Source organism: Diospyros lotus, chromosome 12 (genome assembly GCF_014633365.1).
Source record: "Diospyros lotus cultivar Yz01 chromosome 12, ASM1463336v1, whole genome shotgun sequence".
Taxonomy (NCBI): domain Eukaryota; kingdom Viridiplantae; phylum Streptophyta; class Magnoliopsida; order Ericales; family Ebenaceae; genus Diospyros; species Diospyros lotus.
Window position 1 is genome coordinate 6397312 of NC_068349.1, and position 21834 is coordinate 6419145.

At 36.3% G+C, this 21834-nt stretch overlaps 3 protein-coding genes across 3 annotated transcripts; 2 read left to right on the top strand and 1 right to left on the bottom strand.

Moving 5' to 3' along the window:
* The first annotated feature begins 1232 nt into the window (after window positions 1-1232).
* On the top strand, window positions 1233-11008 carry LOC127786685 (protein EARLY FLOWERING 3). Its single transcript, XM_052314262.1, has 5 exons — window positions 1233-2274; window positions 3077-3464; window positions 3535-3934; window positions 9619-9670; window positions 9801-11008. The coding sequence occupies exons 1-5, from the start codon at window positions 2059-2061 to the stop codon at window positions 10818-10820; spliced, it is 2076 nt and encodes a 691-aa protein (XP_052170222.1). The 5' UTR covers window positions 1233-2058; the 3' UTR covers window positions 10821-11008.
* A 902-nt stretch (window positions 11009-11910) lies between these two features.
* Window positions 11911-14256, bottom strand: LOC127786813 (uncharacterized). The gene is made up of 6 exons (XM_052314481.1): window positions 14089-14256; window positions 13516-13854; window positions 13274-13435; window positions 13100-13153; window positions 12834-12980; window positions 11911-12355 (listed from the first exon to the last, which is right to left on the bottom strand). The coding sequence occupies exons 1-6, from the start codon at window positions 14254-14256 to the stop codon at window positions 11975-11977; spliced, it is 1251 nt and encodes a 416-aa protein (XP_052170441.1). The 3' UTR covers window positions 11911-11974.
* Window positions 14257-16512: 2256 nt separating this feature from the next.
* Window positions 16513-21662, top strand: LOC127813871 (uncharacterized). Its single transcript, XM_052354969.1, has 4 exons — window positions 16513-16743; window positions 16995-17102; window positions 17616-17783; window positions 21342-21662. The coding sequence occupies exons 1-4, from the start codon at window positions 16642-16644 to the stop codon at window positions 21462-21464; spliced, it is 501 nt and encodes a 166-aa protein (XP_052210929.1). The 5' UTR covers window positions 16513-16641; the 3' UTR covers window positions 21465-21662.
* The last annotated feature ends 172 nt before the right edge of the window (window positions 21663-21834 follow it).

Here is a 21834-nt window from a genome sequence, read left to right on the forward strand (position 1 = left end):
TTTAAATAATTTGTTTTGATCATTACAGGTAAACAAAAAAAATAACGCATATGTCATCTGATACATTTAAAAAAATTAACAAATAGTATGATAACAATTCTATAATATTTTTTAGACTTATTTTGACCATTGCATATATTAATCTAAAAAGCATTACAATTTTATCTTGATACAAAATTATCTTACTCGTTTTGGATAGTGTTTGTTAACTAATATATGGCATGAAAAATATCAAATATGAAAAATATTTCAAATATTTGTCATTTTCAATTTATTTGTTGAACTTATATAGTATTTTTTAAAAAAACTCTCGCGTGATTTCTTATTTGATTTTTTATAGATAAATTTATCTCCCTTCAAATAAATTTACTTGATATTTTATATACAAGTCTAAATTACACACATGCCTTTTGTAGAATAATTAATGTCATTTAATACATTTATAAAATTTAAATTCATCTATCTCTATATATATTTTATTATCTAATACAAATTCATTTCACTCATTTTTAAAATTATTTTATTCAAATTTATATTTTATTATCTATTATAAAAATATATTTTGATAATTTTTAATGATTTATGTGGAATTATTGTAATTTCACTAATAATTATTTATACTTTATGAGTTTTTTTAGAATATATTTTTGAACATGAATTTAAAAAATAAAATATTATTTTTATTTTTTATTTTCTGACAATTCACATTAACCATAAAATTATATTTTAATTATAAATTTATTATTGATGTTAATATATAGTTTTAAATGAATTTAACAATAGAGATATTTTGATAAAAAAATATTATCTCAGTATTTATCATATATACTTAATAAATATATGAAAAAAAGTATATTTATTAATTAATTTAAGAAAATTAATAAATAATATAATAAATTTTTTAATTTTTTTATTTTACATATTTTAACAAACCGAAGAATCTACGGTAAACTCATTAGGCATATATATGTATGCATTTGATAACACCTGTCAGTGACAACCACGTCAACAAACTTTTGTACATTAAAAACTGGCAGCCCTCGTAAGAACCGAACCCACACTCTCTCTTAAGGATTCCCAGTTTGTGCTGCTCGCTGATTTTCTTATATATATTCTAATGGCCCATTGAATTTATCAAATATAAAGTCATCTTAAAGAAAGAAAAAGAAAAGGAGCCAAAACCACGGAGTTCAATATTTTATATCAAATGGTGAAAAGAAACAGAGAGAGCGATTGCTGTACTTATCCGCAACAAACAGCGAAGACGAAGAGGAAGAAGAGAAGGGCCCTCTCTTTTCTCTCTCCACGCTTGTCATCAAAGCAGATACCAATCTATAAAACTCCTGCCGTTGGCTGGGCACCAATGGAAACAAAAGCCCCGAGTTGAAATTTTTTATCTTTGTTTTTGTTTTTTAAAAAATCAACTTTGGGAAGTTCTAGGGTCTAGTTCTATCCAAATGGGTCCCCACAGCCTTGCACTTTTGCCCTTTCTTTTCACATACTTTTGTGATCTTTTCTTCTCTGAGATGTGTCCTGCCGTTTGACGAATCTTGTTCCTATTTCCATCTCTCTCGCTCGTTTTATCGGACTAGCGGCATAGCAGCTTAGATTTTTACATCGTCCAGATTGACACGTCCTCTTTATGCCCTTATGTTTATTCTGCTTTGTATCGGGAAAGTTCTCGGGTCGGGCCTGCGTTTTCCAGATGACATAAAAAAGGAAAGGGAAACCGGTGAGAAGTTTTGCTTTCTGGAACTGGTATTTAGGGTTTCTTCCTTAATCTACGCTAGAATCTGTTTTTCTCCATTTGGGTGGGCTCGGAGATAGTGGGGGATCGCCTGATTTTTAAGAGGGATCGATTTAGGTTTCCGGGTCGGTCAAATCGGTCCATCTTCCTGAAGAATCGGTTTATTCGCGAGGGATTAGGCGATTCCGAGAGCTGGGTTTTGGAGGGCTATTTCATGGGTTTTCCATGTGAATTTCATGGAATAATTGATTGTTCTAGTTGGAGTTTGTGTTAAATAGAGTAATAGAGACAGACTGAGACGAGAAGGAAAAATGAAGAGAGGAAAAGATGATGAGAAAATTATGGTGCCCATGTTTCCGAGGCTTCATGTTAATGATACAGAGAAGGGAGGGCCAAGAGCACCGCCAAGGAACAAGATGGCCCTTTATGAACAGCTTAGTATTCCTTCCCAGAGATTCAATCCTGGGGTGTTGCCTCTTAATCCCAATAATGCTACCGGCGTGGTTCATCCTGCTTCCTCAAGCCAGGTGAGTGAGAATCTTGAATTTACAAGGGCCCCTGTTTCCAGTCTGATCTTATTGATGTAGTAACTTCATTTTAGTGATTTTTTTGTTTAAATTAATTAACATTTTGGTGCAGCTTTAATGTTTATGGAACTGTTTGTATATGAGAAAGCATGTGGTTTTGGATCAATTATGATATGGGTGTACAGAAGTGTCCCCCCCCTCTTAATGGATAGAACTGTATTTGATGAGCTAATAAGCGATTTTATATGTTTGATTCTCCATATGGAAGACTGATTGTTTGCAGGGGAGAGAAGAGTTATGTTTAACCTTGTTTTTGCTGTAAAAGGGATTATTTGTAGAAATCATTTCTAGAAATTAGAATGAAGAAGGTGTCCATCTCCCTGCTGCCCAAAGACACAGATGCATCTTCTAAACACACGCACACACAAGGGGAAAAGAAAAAGTAAAAGAGAGGCAACATATGGAAGGGAAAAGAAAATCCTTCCTGAATTAAGTTCTTCAGTGCCAATCTTTAACTTATGCCATCAATTGACTACTCCTATGGACTGATCATGATTGAACTGGCATCGTGTTTTTTTTTTTTTACTTTGAACTTGTGCTATCTATTCAAGTGTCGAATTTATTCTCTTATTGATTCTGTAATTTTCTTTTCCTTTTTTTTTTTAAAGTTTCTACACTTGAAATATCCTTTGCCATTATACTTCTATGTTTATATTTGATGAACAAACTCAGATTTTAGGACCTATACTGATTTGGAAACTTTTTCTCTCTACCTGATGCTTCAAATTAATTATTATTGCAGGGAAGTGGCCGCAAAATGAGTATGTTTTTTCCACTCCACTTAACTCATTCAACACATCCAGCTAAGAGGCCATATACTGGATGTTTGGATTCCAACACGTCCTTGACACAGCCAGAGCAGCCAAATAAACTAGATGAAGAGGATTTTGCAGTTCCTATCTTTGTCCGGTCGGAGATAGGTCAAGATCATACCAAACGTTCTAATAGCATAGATGGGGAAATAATCTCTCCCCCCAGTCCAACTTATTTGGGTCCATCAGTGAACATTCAGAATGCCCTTGATAAAGAGCCACGGCAAACTAGCCTTACAGATTCCAGAATGAGGCAAGAAGGCAGATGCCAGAATGAGATTGACCTAAAAATACTTATGGCAGAAGGGGAGAAAGCAGGTAAACATGTAAAAATTTCATCACCTAGAGACAACTGAAAATTCATTGAATCTAACTGGTGCATCTGCAGGTCAGGATGGTGTCTGCCTTGCAAATAATCTTGACAGGTTACAGAGCACTGCTGCTAGTTTTCATCATGTGTCCAGAGTCAGGACACAAGCAGATGAGAGTACGTGTGGCAGTCATAGCCCGAACAGGCACGTGAGGGGTGTAGAGAATGGACGTTCTGTCATCATTAGAAGGAATTCTTGTTCAGAAGAGCCGGAAAGTCATAACAACCCTGCTAATGACAATGGATATGTTGAGGACAAGACATCTGGATCGTTACAGACAGGAACTGTGAACATATGTGATGATGTCTCTGAGACTTCCGTGGTGGATTGTATATCTGGCTTGGATTTATGCCCTGATGATGTTGTAGGCATTATAGGTCAGAAACATTTCTGGAAAGCGAGAAAAGCAATAGTCAAGTAAGCTCATTTTCTTAGTAATAATAGCATCTCAAATATATTTTGTTTGGCAAATTACATTTGAGCTTCCTTTATAGTCTTTCAGTGGACATGGATAAAATTTTGAGCACCATAGCAATTCATTCTTCAGGGACATGGTAGAATAATGGGAAAGAAAAATTTGTGGAAATAAATATGATGTTTAATGAAACAGTGACTTGAACAATTTACGGGGGTATGGTAAAAAAAGATGATGCTCTCTGTAGCAAAATACAACATAAACAGATAGTTGCAGTGGAGCTGTGGGCCTTTTGAATGTTGCTAGCAAAATCTTTTTCTGCAATTTGAGTTTTAAGGTGGGGATTTCTATTAAGATGATGTTTTGAGAGGTTAAACAAATCATTGATGTCGATTGGTTTTACGAGGCTCTAGCAAAGAGAAGATGGATTCTGTGAGTGTGTGTGGCACCCTCTCTCCAAGTTATAGTGTCATGCTATCATCAATTTGTGGTGTGCTTGTGAAAAGCACATCCACAACTGGCTCTAGTTCCTTGCTAGAGCACTCTATTATGAAACATGCAACATTTTATTGTGCCTTCTTTACTTTTCGTTGTCTTATTTTATTGATTGTTTTGGGATTCAAGTACTGTGTTCCATTTGAATATAATTGCATGCATTCTATATCCATGTGTATATAATGTGGGTCTGGGAACTAGCAGTGGAGAATGATGCATAGCCTTTTATAAATTCTGTTTGTCTGTCCTGCACGAGGACTAGTTGGATGCAAACTATACCTGTTCCTAGTTTATGTTTGAACCTTGCTAACCAATGCCTTTGATAACCATTAAAGTTATTCTGTTATGAATAATTTTTGTGAAGGTATTAATAATAGTTAGCTTTTTTGTTCTTTTATTATACTTTCTGTTGTTTTCAGTTGTAATGCAATTTCTAGATTTGGCTTTTCCCTCCTGTTATTATTCTTTCCATTTACTTTCTGTTTTGTTTAGTTGGCATCGTGTTTAATAATTGCATTAAAGCTAATGCATATTCTTTACTCAATAGGCCTTTCTTTTGACCCCATTTGTTTGACCTTTACATTGGACTTCTCTATTTCTATAACATGTATTTGTTTGTATACTTAATGAAAAATAATCCGTAAAAATGCTTGGAATGTGGAAACAACACATGATCATCTAGACATCTACTTGTCTACATATCTAGAAGACAAAGAACTGTACAACACCTCAGGTACATGATTTCTCTTTTAGAGCCTGAAATACAATAGTGAAGTTGGCTATATCCAACACCATTGTACAAAAGACTTGGAAAGTGTCTTGAAAAGCTGCTCTATCTCTCTCTACAAAGACCAGAAACTATCCACTGTTGATATACTTGGCATCATGGGGTTTCTGGTTGTATAATTGAGTATTTATGCTCAGACATGTCCACCTGGAAGACCAAAGCAAGAGACAAAATTATTGGAGCGAGTGTTTGAACTATCTTCTTCTTATAAAAATTCTACAGAATATTGCCTACCTTTTACTACTTTTGCCCTCATTATCTTCTAAATGGTAGTGTTTTCAGGCGAATCTTTGTAGATGAATTCAGCTTTTGGCTATTTAGTGCTTCGAGGGAAAGACTTCACGACTGTTCTAAAATTCTTGTCATTGCTAATTCAATCTCATTTCCTGTTAAGATCTATTAATCCATTCCCCATGTTTGTGTTGGTGACTGGTCTGAACATCTGTTACTATTATTTTCATAAAACAGACATGCTTCAGAAATTGTGAGACATACCTCCATCTCTTGGTCATGAATGAAACATATTGTGAGTGAGAAAATACCTTCTGAACTGTAATGAAATAAAATAATACAGAATTATTCATATTAATCCCCCCTCCTCTGCTTTTCAATTCTAGGACTCAGAGAACCAATCCAATCTTTTTACGATAGAATGTTGTAAACTATATTAGGACTTTTTGTTTAATATACAGAATGTGTGTAACAATTCTCACTCATTATATGTAATCAAATATAATGAAGATGATAGTTACTAGTTTTATGCATACATATGATTTAGGGGAAATTCCACCCAAATCTCTTCTGGTTTGGATTATTTTCATGGAGATCCCCTTTGGTTTAAATTTAACATTTGAGGTCCCAGTGGTTTGCTTTCTTTTTGTGATAATTACACTAGCATTCCTTGAGGTTTCCTGAAATTACATGTGGTACCCATGTGTATTTGGAAACTACAAAGACCTCCCTTGCCGGTAACAACCCATGTAAATTAACCATTTTGCCCTTGATTTATACACTTATCTCTCTCTCTTACCTAAAATGTATTTTAATAATAAAATACATTTTAAATACAAAACTATAATTATATATTCTAAAATACATATATAAACTAAAAAATATATTTACAAAAAAGTTATTATTTAATTACAGTAATTGTATTTTATGTTATATATAAATTTATTTTAAATACTATAAAAATATAAATTATATTTACAGTTTCTAATATATATCAAAAATATTTTCCATAATATAAATATATAATGCATATACATAAAGATATTTTCTAAAAATTTGAAATATATGGCAAACCCTGTGGAAGTGCACCTGTGAATCACAGTTGCATATGGGGTTTCTTTCCCATTGCACCTGCAATGGGACTTACTCCATTGTGGGGCAATCTGTACTTGTGATGCAGATGGAGTACCCTATCTGCTGCAATGGGGTATTGAGAAAGAAAGAGAGGGATGGAGAGAGAGGAAGGGGGAGAACTCAGAGAAGTTGTCGGTGATGGTGCTGCTGTGCCAGTGCTGGTGCCTTTGCTGCTGAAAGAGAGGGGGAAGAGGAAGAGAAGGAAAGAGAGGGGAAGAGAGAGATGAGGGCATTTTAGGCATTTTGAAAAACTTAACAGCGATTAACTAATTCTTGGGGGAATAATATTACGAGTTTTGCAAAAGTCAATGGAGGTTTTATAATATCTAGAAACACAAGGGTACCTTTTGTAATTTCACTAAACCTCAAGGGAGGTCAGTGTTATTATCCCTTTTCTTTGACAACCCCTTCTGTTAGTTCAGAGCAGTGTTGTCAAAATTAGATTGTAGCAGCCAGTTCAACCGGTTGAACCAGCAAATTGTCCAGTCGCTGGTTCGGTTCGTGACTAAAAATTGTTGGTATCAAAAACTGGTTGATTTTCTTACGGATTGGAGATTGAATCGGTAACCGTCACAACTGAGCCGGTTTGACCACTGGTTTTGTAGACCATCACCTTCAGTTCTCTCTTCCCCTCTCTTTCAACCATCATCATGCCATGGTCAAGGTGATGTTTTTGATGTTAGAGGAGGGTAGCTGAATCTTTGCTGCTTTCCTCTTCTCTCCCTTCTCGTATCTCCATCTGTACTAGTATATATACAAACATATGTGTGTGTGTAGAGAGAGAGAGAGAGAGAGAGAGAGAGAGAGAAGAAGAATCACACATGCAGGTGTCGTCTTAGATCCAGCCACTAAGAAGATGAAATGGCCTCTCAAAAACCCTAACCTTCTATCTTCGTTTTATAAGTGATATGTGGGGTGGGGATTGATTAAAGAGTCCCCCTCATCCCAGCTGCACATCTTATATATAAGTATAAAACATACAAATAAAAAACATGTCATGGATTTTTTTATTATAATAATTTTAATTATTAAATATTTATTCAACCACTCTCTGATCCTTGATCATCTTCCTTACTTGGTTTGATGTCTGGTCCAGTTTTTGAGACATTGGTTTGGAGTTTAACTTCGTTAACAAGCTTATCAAAATAATGTCATTTTTATTAAATGTCAAATATTAAATTTAAACCACAAGGGGTTTTTGTAAAACTAGACCTAAACCTAAATCATATGAGTCTCCACAGAATTAATTATAAACTACAAGGGTTTGGGTGAAATTACTCTATATTTTTTCAAGGCTGTTAGTAGCTTGACCTAACGGAATAAGCTATTTGAAGAAAAAGAATAACCACTAGGGACCTCAAATGGCTCTGGGTGCAAATGACCCAAACTTTAGTGTGTCTAAGTGGTTCTTAATTTATCCATGCTCACTAATTGTTGTGTCCTAGCCTTATTGCTGTCATATTTTTCTAAATGGCTGGCCTGTTTGTATCAGTGTCCCGTATTTATATCTGTGCTTCTTAGTTTCTATCTTTTTCTTTATAAAGTATTGCTATGGATACTTCTTATAGAAGTTAGTAAATGTTGATATCTGTAGCAGGACATATCATCTCTAGTCATCTAACATAGAGCTTAGAAGCTGCCACCGGTTTTCATGTGTCGGATTATTTCTTCTTTGTCTTCTAACAATTCAAAACTTAATTTGATTGTTGAAGGCAATATTGAGTGGTAATACTTGGGGTTGGGATATATTGTCCAATTTGTGCTGGGAAGGAAATAAGGCCACATGGGAGGGAAGATCTTGGGTGGATTCTGGCTGTTCCCTCCAAGTTGGCAATTTTGTGTTCGGCAGCCTGAAGGTTTTTGGCAGTGGATTATCATTTATCCATTCTATAATGACGTGTCTTGTGCAAGGTGAGTTGCCAGATGGTGGATAATTCTCAATTCATTGTCCATTCGAAGTCTGTCCTTCAGGATCTTTTTTAGTTTTCATTCTGGTGCTGCTTGGGTGTCAACCTCCATAAATGGGCATCAACCTACATATTTTGGAGAAACAACTTTTAGCACGAGGACTAAGGATGAGAAGAGGCATAACTTTGTGGGATCTTTTTGAGCTCTCTAATATTTGGATGGGGAAGCTTAATTGCCCTGAATAAAACTAGTAAAGGAGTAGTTTTTATGTAGTATTTTGGAGTAGCTTAAAGGTTTCTGGTAGAAAGTGTGCAATTATTTTACATCAATCCTAAGCTTAAGCTATATACCCGCATGTAGATAGTTGTCTTTGCACATTTCGTGTCAATCAATTCTTATGAGAAAGAAATTGTAGCAAGTAATAAAAAGTGAATTCCTCTCTGTACATCATATATGTGTAGATGTTCTTGTATCATTGTATACGTCACCCCCCCTCCCCCCTTCTTTTTTTTAATCTTTCCTTTTTTTTCCCCTTTTGTGCGTGTCTTGGGTGGCGGCTTCTCATGCTGTTGTCCTGGTCTGGGGCTTTCAGACTCGTCCTGTTCTTGCTTGTAAAGGTGTTTTGGGTATGGAAAGTGATCCGATCTTTATGTTTTTCCCGAGATACATTTTAACCAAAAACTGATGGTAAGAATCAAAGAATATATATGTATATTTGAATATGCATTATATATTTTGTGGGGATGTGGCATGTAGTTAATTTATATATACACATGTGCATGTATAATATGTATTTTGTGGGGATATTAGCATGTAGCTATTTGGGGGTATTCCTGGCTTTGATGATACTCAAAGGAGATGGGCATTGTTATTGCTTGTAATTCCTGGTTTTGCAATTTGCATAGGAACAAAAGAAACTATCTATTCAAACTGGTGATAAGAAAATTTATTTATTTGCAAGTTTGGAGTGACTATGCTTTCAAACGGCTGCGTATTTGGCCTTAATAATGCTCTTTCATATAGATGGTAATATCTAGTTATTAATTGTGAATCAAAGGGCCAATTGGTTTATAGAATGTGTTGCTTACATGTTTATAAAAGCTGAGCTTTCATGTGTTTTTCCATTTTCAGTCAACAAAGAGTGTTTGCTGTTCAAGTGTTTGAGTTGCATAGATTGGTAAAGGTAAGGAGGTCACCAATGTTGACCTACTTCCAGGTTAACTGATATATTATCATACGTAACTATATAATGTCCATTAGTTCATTCTTTATGAAACTGTTCTTGAGTAAAGTTCTTGATTGTATTGGAACAGGTCCAGAGATTGATTGCTGGATCCCCACATCTCTTGCTAGATGATACTGCTTATTTGGGAAAACCTTTAAACGGCTCTTCTGTGAATAAGCTTCCATTGGAGTATATTGCTAAACCATCTCCACAGGTTGCCAAGCTTAAGGATGATTCCGAGAACCCCAATCATAAGACGGAATACTCTGCTGAAAATGCTGTTGGAAAGACATCTGTTTCTCCTGGGCAGAATGTTAGTCTGCCTTCAAACTACAGACCGCCATTTTCAGGAAACCCGCCATTGGCTCCTGTACTCGCTGATCCCAGATCGAATCCTTGTTTCCATCCCATGACTGGGCACCAATGGTTGGTTCCCGTATTGTCTCCGTCTGAAGGTCTAATATACAAGCCGTATCCCGGGCATGGTTTCATGAATGAAGGTTGCGGAGGATGTGGACCTCCTGGACCAAATCCTATGATGGGTAACTTCATAAATCCTGCATACGGGGTTCCTCTTTCTCACCAACATTATCAAGGAATTGGGTTTCCTCCGGCTTCTGCCCCAGCTAGCCATGGTTATTTCCCTCCATATGGTATGCCGCCAGTCATCTCGGGTTCAGCTGTTGAACAACAGAACAACTTTGTTGGGCTCGGTTTGAAGGGTCAACCTGGTCAGTTGTCCGGTGGGGGAGCTAACTTCAACGCGCGACACCAAAGCTCGTGTAATATGCCAACCAGGGAGAATGGAGCGAGTCCAAACGAACTGCAATGCAGTACGGCGAGTAGTCCTGGCGAGAGAGTGAGAGCAGTAAGAGCACACAGTAAAGGACCAAACGCGCTTCCTCTTTTCCCTACTTCTCCAGCCGCCGTCCACATCCCAGACGGAACCGCCCCTCAGCTCCATGAAACTGACCAGCCGATGACGACAACGCCCACGACGACGAGAGTGATCAGAGTTGTGCCCCACAATGCTAGATCAGCAACTGAGTCAGCGGCTCGGATTTTCCAGTCTATACAAGAAGAAAGGAAACAGTATGACTCGCTTTAGTTATGGAGGTCTGTCTGGGAGTAGTTTGCTTTGTGTTATTTTATCTGGTGTAATGTCTGCCAACTGTTTTGTGTCTAATTTTGGGTTCTCCACCAATGTAGATATGCATCTGAAGATTACATCAGATCCGATCAGATCAATGAGTCCAATGCTATATGCAGTATGCAATATGCTAGTTTCTTTTTAAACTCTCGTATTTGTTCGTTTTGTGCCTTAGCTGCCCTGGTAATTTCTTCTTCTGATCATGGTTGTGGGCAAGGAAAAACATTGGGGACCGGTGGGTTTCTCAAACTCACCTAGGATTAGAATTTAGTAATTTTTTTTGTTGTAAAAATTAACAATTATTTGGACTAATCAAAGGTCGCCTCTTATTGGATTTCACAGACTTAAAGGGCTTTTGTAATAAGGTCTTTTCAAGGGTTGTCACATAAGTCTTGGAGTTAATAATTTTTTAATAATGAAATAACCACTTTCATTATTTTTAATGAGTAAGGTGGTCATTTATAATGATTTATTTCATATGAGATAAAAGGATGATTCATGTTGTAACTAAGATTGTAAAATTAATCATTTGTATAGGCTTTTAATGTGCTTTAACATACATTCATATATAAAATGAGAAAAAAAGAAGGATGATAGAAGAAACAATATTTAAGAATCAAATGATAAAGATTTAAAACATGGAAATTAAATTATTTTTTTTAAGAAAAGGAGTGTGTGTGATGTAAAGGGTAGAAGTGAAAAATTCTAAACTAAAAATGCTTATGGTGGTTGAATAAGGAGAAACAATAAGAAAAAAACAAATAAAATCACCATTTGATTAAAATAGCTTCAATATGTAAGAAGAATGTTAGAACCACCAAATTTGGGGAGATGACCATTTGTCGAGGCAAACAAAATCACCATTTTGCCCTTTGTATGAAAATCTGTTCCTTTTTTTCAAATTTGGTGGTTCTACTACTGCTCAATATCAATAGACTCGTGGATATATAGTGGTGGTGTTTTGAAATAGTTAGACAAACCTGCTAGGTAAAACCATATGAATTTTATTTGGCTTTGCATCAGGATTAGCCTACAAAACCATGGAACCAAAAAACCAGAAAAGAAAGACACATTCAGTGTAGCTAAGCTAGCCATTCTAGTGAAGGCCTCTGTCAAGGACACCTGTAACTTCTGCCAGGCCCGCCAAAGTAAAACTCAGGATCATCAACATAATCCCCAACGTACCAAACACCATAGCAATCATATTCATCTGCAAAAGTGTCAACCCAATCTGGAAACCTCAAGCCGGGAGCATTTTGCTTCACTCTCATCCTCTTCACCCATCCAGAATTGCCAAAGATATAGTCCGGGAAGTTCCCATTGCCCATGGCTGTTGCAGTGTGGGGATGCATCCCTGCTCTTGGGCTGTAAACTTCTCCTCCCCATTGCACGGTCTCAGCATGATAACTCAGCATACCAAACAGATCCGGTGGCCAGTACCCTATGTTGATCCTCTCCCCATACTGCACCCACCAGTTGTTTGTCCTTGGATCCTAACTCGGAAATCAAACACGTTTGTTAAGGTTGAATCGCACACAATTACATAGAAATCAAGAGAAAAAGAACATATAAATTTAACTGGTTCGCCTTCTACAGGCCTATGCTCATGATTTGACAATAATTAGAAAAATTTACTCAAGCAATGATGGCAGGTACCGATTTTGCACAGACAAAATTATAAACCCTCCCAATTGTCGCAACTTCAAATAACTGACCATTAACTCTTAGATAACCCTGGTCATGGAGTTATAGCACTCTATGTCTCTAACTCTACACCGGGGAGGGCATATTTATAGCTGACTAACTCAATGGACCTACTTATCTCTATTTAACATAGGATTACTGAAGAGTTTTTTCCTTTACCAAGATTGATTTATAGAGCTCACATGATCTCTATCTGGTTTGAATTTCAAGATGCATGTATCTAAGTTGATGATTAATTAATTTAGGAAGCTGCATTGTACTCTTAACCTTGAAAACGTATAGAGTGATTTGATATGGAAGCCCTTGAGGAACTGAGATTGGATAGATTGCAGCGCCAAGAGCAATCTCACTGCTGGTTTGAACAAAACCAGGACAGGTAAGATCGAAACACCCTGTTTTCTTTCCAGAATCTGTCTGGTACACCAATGCTAAGATCATTAATACTGCATCTAAAATTAGGAATAATAGGATCTTCTATTTGTTTGAAAATTTATAGTTTTAGACAATAATGGGAGATGATTGAAGTAACTTACAGTCCAATACACGTATAATCGCGTCTGCCTGTCGCCATATACTCTTGGATTTACCTGAAAAACGTAGAGACGATCATCAATTCTTCGTCTAAACTGATCCGATGCACTTTAGATTTAGGAATATGGATGAAGAATGACATTTGAACTGATGAAGATGATGATGGAGTAACTGACCGCCCATCCAGATTCAACGGCCTCGTAGTTCCTGAAGGGGCCACTTTTCAAAGCAACTCGAGAGGTGCTGTAATCGTCGTCCGATTCAACGAAAGGATTCCAAACTTTTATGTCTCCCTTGGCTCCCAAATATCTGTAGCCTGCTGTTATCAACATCGCCAACTGTCCACAGACAGATCAAAGCTCCTCGCATTGCACACACACACACCACATTGTAAGTAGCTTTGAGAAGGTGTTCGTACCGAATGATTTTTCAGTTGCAGTTGCATATCTGAATTTTCATAGCGTTTCGAGAATCTAGGGTTCATTCTCGCATTTGATTGAAACATGCGCTCCTTTCGTGGTGTTCTTCGGATCGGGATCGTGCCTTTGGGACAGCGTCCACTTCTCTGCCAGAGCTGAGATGTCACAGTAACCGCAGACTCTCTCTTCTTCTGCTCTGTCGATGCCTCCATTTCCCCAGCTGTGGTTGGATCAGTGAAACTTGGGACCATCTGAATGGTGTGGTTCCTCAGTACACGGTGGTGGAAGGCCGGCTGCCGGTAAATGTCAATGCAGTCGATCACGTCCCCATCTTCACTCTGCAAAAATACCATAATTTTTAAACCGCTCTCAAGGTCAAAAAGCTTGGCTGCTTCTCGTACAAGGTATTGTTCATTTTTGTTCAACTGAGTGCTCCCGTTAAGAGTAAGATACAAGGTAAGGAGCATAAAACCATGCTACCACACCTTCAACGTCTCTGATTCAAAACGAACAATACTTTATGCGAGATGCGACCAAATTTCGAGTGTATAGTCAATTACCGACTGCCATACCAGAATGCTTTTCACTGCCAGCTTCTTGATCTTGCGAGGAATGAGTTTCTTTGCAACTTTCATCAGTTGCTTCTGTCTGGAGATGGAAGCACTCTCCAAAAACCTAAAACCACTGAGAATTACGAAGAGAAGAAAGAAGATTCTCATCCGCTGGAGCGTCCAATCCATTTGCGACTAAACCAATTGGTTTTGTAAAGCTGGTTTCTGATCAGCCCCACAGTTCCAAGTTATAATCCGAGCCAAGAACACATGAAAGTGGCATGGTTTACCCTCCAGTCATCCAAATGCTTTTCCATTGTTGTGATGCATGGCACTGTGTTATTTAATTATGGGCTCATGGCTGAGTAACTTAGCAAATGAGTTGAGGATATTCAAAGTATATTATATAATCCGGGAAATTATTTTATATGATTATTATTACATTATTGGATGGTCAGGCATACATTAAATCATTAAAAAATATTGCTTGAAATTCAATTTGAGGGCAAAGACGCACTAGGGGACTCTAGCTTAATCAAAATTTACATTAATCTTAACATAAATAGTGTAAATAATTATTTAAAATTTACCTATAATAATTTTAAAGATAAGAAAATATATTTTCATATTAGATTGGATGCAGGAGTATTTCACAAAATTATTCAATGGCGACACAAGAGTTAGGTTGGGACATTTTAGTAACTCCAAAGGGAACGTAAGCTATACATTTTATTAACGCATAAGTTCAAATGAAATAAGACAAGTATTAAAAAAGATGAAAAATCATAAGACGATAAGACCAAATAATATACCAATAGAAGTATGGAAATACATGGGAGAAGAGGACATCTCCTGACTAACGTAATTATTTAACGTGATCCTTAAATCAAAAAAGATGCTAGATGAGTGGAAGAAGAGTACTTTGGTTCCTATATACAAGAATAAAGGAGATGTTCAAAATTGTGAAAATTACATAGGAATTAAGTTAACGAGCCATACTATGAAACTCTGGGAGAGAGTAATAGAGCAGAGGCTTAGAAAAGAAACAAAGGTCTCAGAAAATCAGTTTGATTTCATACCTGGTAGGTCAACAATGGAAACTATATACCTACTGAGACGCCTAATGGAAAGATATCGAGATCATCAGAAGGACCTACATATGGTGTTTATAGATCTAGAAAAGGCCTATGATAGGGTCCCTAGAGAAGTATTATGGAGGGTTTTAGAAAAGAAAGGAATCAGAATAGCCTATATACAAGCCCTTAAGGACATGTATCACGGTGTAAAGACAATGGTCAGAACATGCGGATGGAAAATTGAACCGTTTACCACTACAATAGGACTGTATAAAGGTTCTACACTAAGTCCATACTTATTTGCTTTAGTAATGGATAAACTCACTAAAGATATTTAGATAGAGATGCCATGGTGTATGCTATTTACAGATAACATAGTGTTGGTGGATGAAACAAAAGAAGGAGTGAACACTAAACTTGAGCTGTGGAGAAACAATTTAGAATCTAAGGGATTTAAATTAAGTAGAAAGAAAACAAAATATATTGAATGTAAATTTAGTAAGAATGCAAGAGTGGATGATGTTATAATAAAATTGGAAGATCAAATCTTACAAAGAAAAGACCATTTTCGATATTTGGGATCAGTGATTCAAAAAGATAGAGAAATTCACGAGTATGTCGCACATAGAATTAAGGTAGGTTGGCTAAAATGGAGAAATGCATTGGGGGTGTTATGTGATGGTAAAATCCCATTAAAATTGAATGGAAAATTCTATAGGACATCTATAAAACTAGTATTGCTATATAGCTCAGAATATTGAGCAGTCAAATACTAACATGAGCAAAAGACGAGTGTAGCGGAGATGAGAATATTAAGATAGATGTGCGGCCATACAAGAAATGATAAAATTAGAATGAAGTTATTCGTAATAAGGTAGGAGTAGTGCCAATCGAGGAGAAGATGAGAAAGACTAAACTAAGATGGTTTGGTCATATGAGAAGGAGATCAAGAGACACTCCTATGAGGAGAGTTGATGAAATGAAACAATTAGTCAAAAAAAAAGATAGAGGTAGACCCAAGAAGACTTTGGGAGAGACATTAAAGTTTGATATGAAATGTATGGATCTAAATGAAGATATGACAAAAGACAAAAATACATGGAAATCTAGAATTCATGTAGCTAATCTCACATAGTGGAATAAAGGCTGGATATGTTATTGTTGTTGTATTAGATTGGACGCATTTTCAAAATTTTCTATCAAAAAGGAAAACCGAAAATTAAGTAGAAAATCAGAGGTGTAAATTCTGTTAAATATTTGTTCCAAGATGGGCCCAATTGGCCTTGGCCCACATCATACCTTTAAGCTGGGCAGGCCCATTATCAGTGGAAGTCGAGATCACTAAAAAAAATCTCGCATACACTTGTCGTAATCCTATTAGCTGTTTGATTATGAAACCAGGCTCAGTTCCTCCGACGCATACGAACGCAAATCACAGTCGGCGAGAAGAGGGAAGCTTGGTTGATTGATATTGATTCTAGTTTCAAGTTGAGAGAAAATGGTGAATTACATGTTGAGGATCAAAGCCGAGCTCGAGAATTTGACCAATCTCGAGCCCCAAGGTGGCTGTGACGATCCCAACTTCTCGTACTACTTCAAGGTCCATTTCCATCTCTAATTGGGGTTTTTTTTTCCCCATAACTTTTGTAGTTAATGTTTATCGCAGTTCGTTGATTCCTCCATCTTTTCTGTGTTATGAACTCGATTCAGCTGACTGCACCACTTCGAATTGAAATTTCATGTATTTAGGGTTAGGTTTTATTGATCTATCATAGTATTTGTGTTTTGATTTGTTTGTAAAAGTCCCGCACGTTGTGGGCGCCGTATCCTTATGCATTTGGTTTTTTGCAGTTGAAATGTGGAAACTGTGGGGAGGTAACTTTGAAAGAGACCTGTGTGAGTTTGAATGAAACAGTCTCTCTCCAAAAGGGCAAGGGTACCACTAATCTTGTTCAGAAGGTGATCCATCACTCCCCTCCCCTTCCCATACTTCTTGTTATCGTATACAAATTTTATGAACCCAATAGATCACAGAATTGATGCAAGAAGTGATTACAATGTGTTGGTAAACACTAGGCTTCCAAGAGTTGGGTAATTTTCTGAATTTGATTGTATATTCTCCAGTCCTACACCCCAAACAAAAGGAGGAGGAGGAAAAATCCTAACCTTCTCTTCCCCTGCTATGCCCTTCTTTCATCACGTGTAATTGCATACATCGTCTGTATGCTCGGCTATGGATTCATGTATATGTTCATAAGATTTGCTTTCACATTTTACAAATATCTGGATTTGTCTTCATGATATTTTTTAATGGTTTATCAAAACTACAACAACTAACCTAGAGTTTGTGATAGCTTTCCAACCAATTTGATCTTTCAGTTGAGACTCACACCTACTTCTTTACCTTTATTATTTATTAAATTATTATCACCTGTTGCTGAAATAGTTTTTTCTTTGCTTGCCTTGTTCCAGTGCAAGTTTTGTGGGAGGGACGGAACTGTTACAATGATACCTGGACGAGGCCGTCCATTGACCCAAGAAATTAGCGAGTCTGGGGACTATGCACCCTTGATGTTGTTTGACTTCAGGGGTTTTGAGCCTTTGGATTTTTCTTTTGGCAGTGGTTGGAAAGTTGAATCTGTAAGTCTTTGCTTGCCTCATATTTCCAAGTGATTGAGCATGAAACCTTATTAAGTTTCAATCTTTTGTAAAAAGAAATGTATCCATTGGAGGAAAAGAAAATGTAAAAATAATAAGCGTTCGAATTAAGCTTGATGGAAAAAATATATTGACGAGTCAACCTGCTAGTTGACATTCATTCAGTCAAAAATTCTCTGGCTATCATTGCTAGAACGACATTACAAACTTCCTTGCACTCTAGTTGGTTAGAGCATAAAAACAAGTAAAAAGTGCTTTGCATCCTTCTCACACAAGGAAAAATAAAAGTGCTTTGAAGGCAATAACTTTTCATCCCTTTGTTAACCAAAGTTAACATGGATTTAAATTTAACCTCTTATTCTTTAGAATTTTTAATTTCAAGAATTCTGAAACCCAGGACTTTCATTTTGTTTCTCCTACAAAAGTGCTTTCCAAGTTAGATATGATGATGTTATATTTTCTCCTCTTTCTAATGCAATGTGGAAAATGTGTTTATTACCATTTGACATAATAAGGTTTTTGGTCTCTTTCTTGTGGTTTGACTGAGGGTGGTGAATTGAGTGTATATAATCCTTAACAAATTTTACCTTTATTGATCTCTTTTAATTTGTTTGATGTTTAAAGGTAACATTGAATTTATGTCTTAACAATCAAACCGCAATAAAAGAATGCGAAGATTTATAGTTGTTTGGTTTCTCGCAAATTGATGCTTGCTCTACAAGGCAATCCTATCTTGTGTTTCCCCATCAAATTTGCTGGGGTTTTTTCCACAAGTTCACCTCATAAACTTGAGTTGCAACTCTTAGGTTGTTTGGGCTCTAGGTAGCTGGACAATACATTGAATGCTTAAATAGAGGTACGATCTTTGTTTACTCTTGGATCAAATGAATAAATGAAGACCAATCGAGTGCAAAGCAACAATATAAAACATATGAATTCTTCACAATGCTTTGTGTGAAGGCTCTAAATGAGTGAGTTTCAAAGGGGTTTGAATGAGCCTTTTGTTGCTTTGAGCTAGGTGGGACTTGTCTTTGAACTTCTCTTGAATGTATAGCTTTTAAATGCACTTCATCAAATCTTGTTCTTGTCTTTAAGAGGGCATATTTATAGCCCAAAGCCTTCACTAAGTCATCCTCAATGGCTAAAATGGCGTTAAATGCTTGAGATATCCATACAGAAAAATAATCACTATGACTACCAATTGACTGTGAGATTGACTATTCCCAAGGACAGTCGACTAGACGATTGACGTGGATAAATTTCAACATTTAAGTCAATGAAAGAATCTCAGAGAGATTGACTGTCATTCTTGACAGTCAACTCTCAGGCTACTTTGGAGGACAGTGTAAAGTAGAATTCCTAAAAGATTGACTGGCACAATGATAGTCAACTATGAGGTCCGCTACCAATTTCAATAAGCAAAATACATCAACTTTTAGAATGATATTCAACTGTGAGGGTTGAATGAAATTGTGAGAAATCAACTCTATTTGCTTGAATCCTCCCTTACCAGTGACTAGATAAGGTCCATTGGCCATTTAAAAGTTGACTGTGGCTCAACTGTAGAAATTTTGTTTGATAGCCAAAACCAAAACCTGAATGCGTTGACTGTCACACTAACAGTCAACTCTCAGCACAAATTTTGGTTTCCAAGAATTTCAAAGGCCTCAAGTACTTGAGAAAATATTTGAAAAATATTCATCAAGTCTTATAAGCTTTTTTAACCATCAAAATACTAAATTAGGGGTATTTAGTCATTGATTTATTCAAGTTGGCTCGGCAATCATTGATTTATATAAGTTGACTCAAGTTGTCTGTTTTGGCTGTTCTTACTTTTTAGCTGATGTAATATTTACATAATATGTTCATCACTTCCTTCAAGTTGTACTGTTGTTGGATTTATGATAATTACATTTTTTATTGTTAAGCTTTTGTTAGCTACTCTTTGTATCACTCCTTTTTTTTTTTTTTTAACAGATTAATATTAGTTCTGAAGTTTTCTTTCATTTCTTATGTTCCATATTTTTCTCTGTTGTGTTATTTCTTCTTTATTATGCCAAAAGGGGGTAGAACATCTTGACAAAAATAATGTGTGAAAATTGGAGTTATTGGATCGTTTGACATAATGCATCATACGGATCAAGTCGGTGGGTTGCATGTAGTTGAAACAATGCATAATTGATGCATAATATTGACTGTTTGATGCAACATCTTTTATTGACATAGAGGGAGCCTTTTCATAAACATTCAAATCATTTTTTAGTTTGCTCTTTTGAAGCCCTATAATTTATTCAAAATTTTTTTTTTTTGAAAAAATGTTTGTGTACCTATAGAGCACAAGGTCTAAAATAGACAGGGGGAGTGAAAACTTTCATTTTAAAATTCAAACAATTTTTCCATACATGACATTTTTTTACTGAAGTTTTGTTCATCATAAGAAAGGGGGAGATTGTGGACCTAATTTGCATGAATCAATGATTAGGGACCCCAATTTAGTATTTTGATTATTAACAAACTTCATGAGACTTGGTCAATATTTTTCAATGTTTTCTTCAGTATTTCAAAACTTTTGAAATTCCTAGAAACCAAATTTTGTGCTCAAGAGGTTTTTTTTTTTTTTTTTATGTGATAATATATACATTTAGGTCATGGTTTTGGTAGTTGACTGTAGGATGGTACAATTGACCACTCTTAGTCACTGGTTCTCCCAGTTGAGCCACAATCGACTAACTGTGTGGCAGTCATGTTAATTTGGTTACTGGTTTAAGAAGTTGACCCAACAGTCCATTGTGAAATGGCCAATCGACCTTGTCCTGTCACTTGTTGGCTCCTAGTCAGCTTGGGAGGATTCAAGTGAACAGAGTTGAATTTGGAAATTGCAGTCTATCCTCACAGTTGACTGCCTGGAATTGATAGTCTATCTCACAATTGATTGTCATTGTGCCAGTTGATCTTTCATGTTACTTGTAGACTTAAGGTATGATGGTTAAAATGGATCATGTTTTGGTATTTGTGTGACTGTAAAATCCCTTTAAAAGAGAAGTTTTATCTAATGGCTATAAGAACAGTTTTGATGTATTATGTGTAATATAGGTAGTGAAACAATAATGTGTGTAAAATATGACTGTAACTGAGATGAGCATATTATGATGGAAGGGCAGCCTTGTAATTTAGGGCAAAATCATATATAATAATACTGCAGTGGCTCGTATCAACTACTAAGGATAAGATGCATAAGACATGATTAAGATAGGTTGATCATGTGAAAAGAATACTAATAGATGCTTTTGTGGGGGGAGAGTGAATAGATTTTTTAGTAAAGTAGTTATATTGATTTAATAGGTTGATCATAAGGCTGAATATGTTGTTTTATTTAGTAGTTATATTGATTTCACAATATATATGCCAATCTACAGCAAATATTCTTAGTGAAATCCACCTGAAGTTTCTGAAAGTTGTACCATCCTATTTGATTGCACCTGTGTGTTAGATTTACTTACATGCTAGCTTGCATGTAACATGTTTACTCATCTTTTGTAGCTTGAAGGAACTAAGTTCGATGGTGTAGATTTGTCCGGAGGGGATTTCGCAGAATATGATGAGAAGGGAGAATGCCCCGTTATGATATCGAACGTCTCTGCCGTTTTCCAGGTGGTGAAGTAGGCGGCGCCATTGAGGGCGCGTTTTCCACTGTTAGTAGAAGAAATGGGCAAAAAGGCTGACCATTTTGCTCAGGCTGTAGATAAGTATAACCTCAAATCTAGCAGGCAGTGAAATGTCTGGTTGAACTGGATATCTTATAAACCTGTTGTAACTCAAAGCAGCCTAATAATAAGATATCCTCGATTGAAATTGACTGAATCCAGTACTGGACACAGTTGTCTGGCTTGGTACATGAGATGGTTAGGCACCAACCACCATTTGCATGTTGGTGCCCGTTAAGGTTGCTTGCATCAGTGCTACTGCATTTGTTGAGATGATGCTGTAGATGCACTTGTATTTGTTGTCTAATTATGATGCTGCCGTTAGTTGC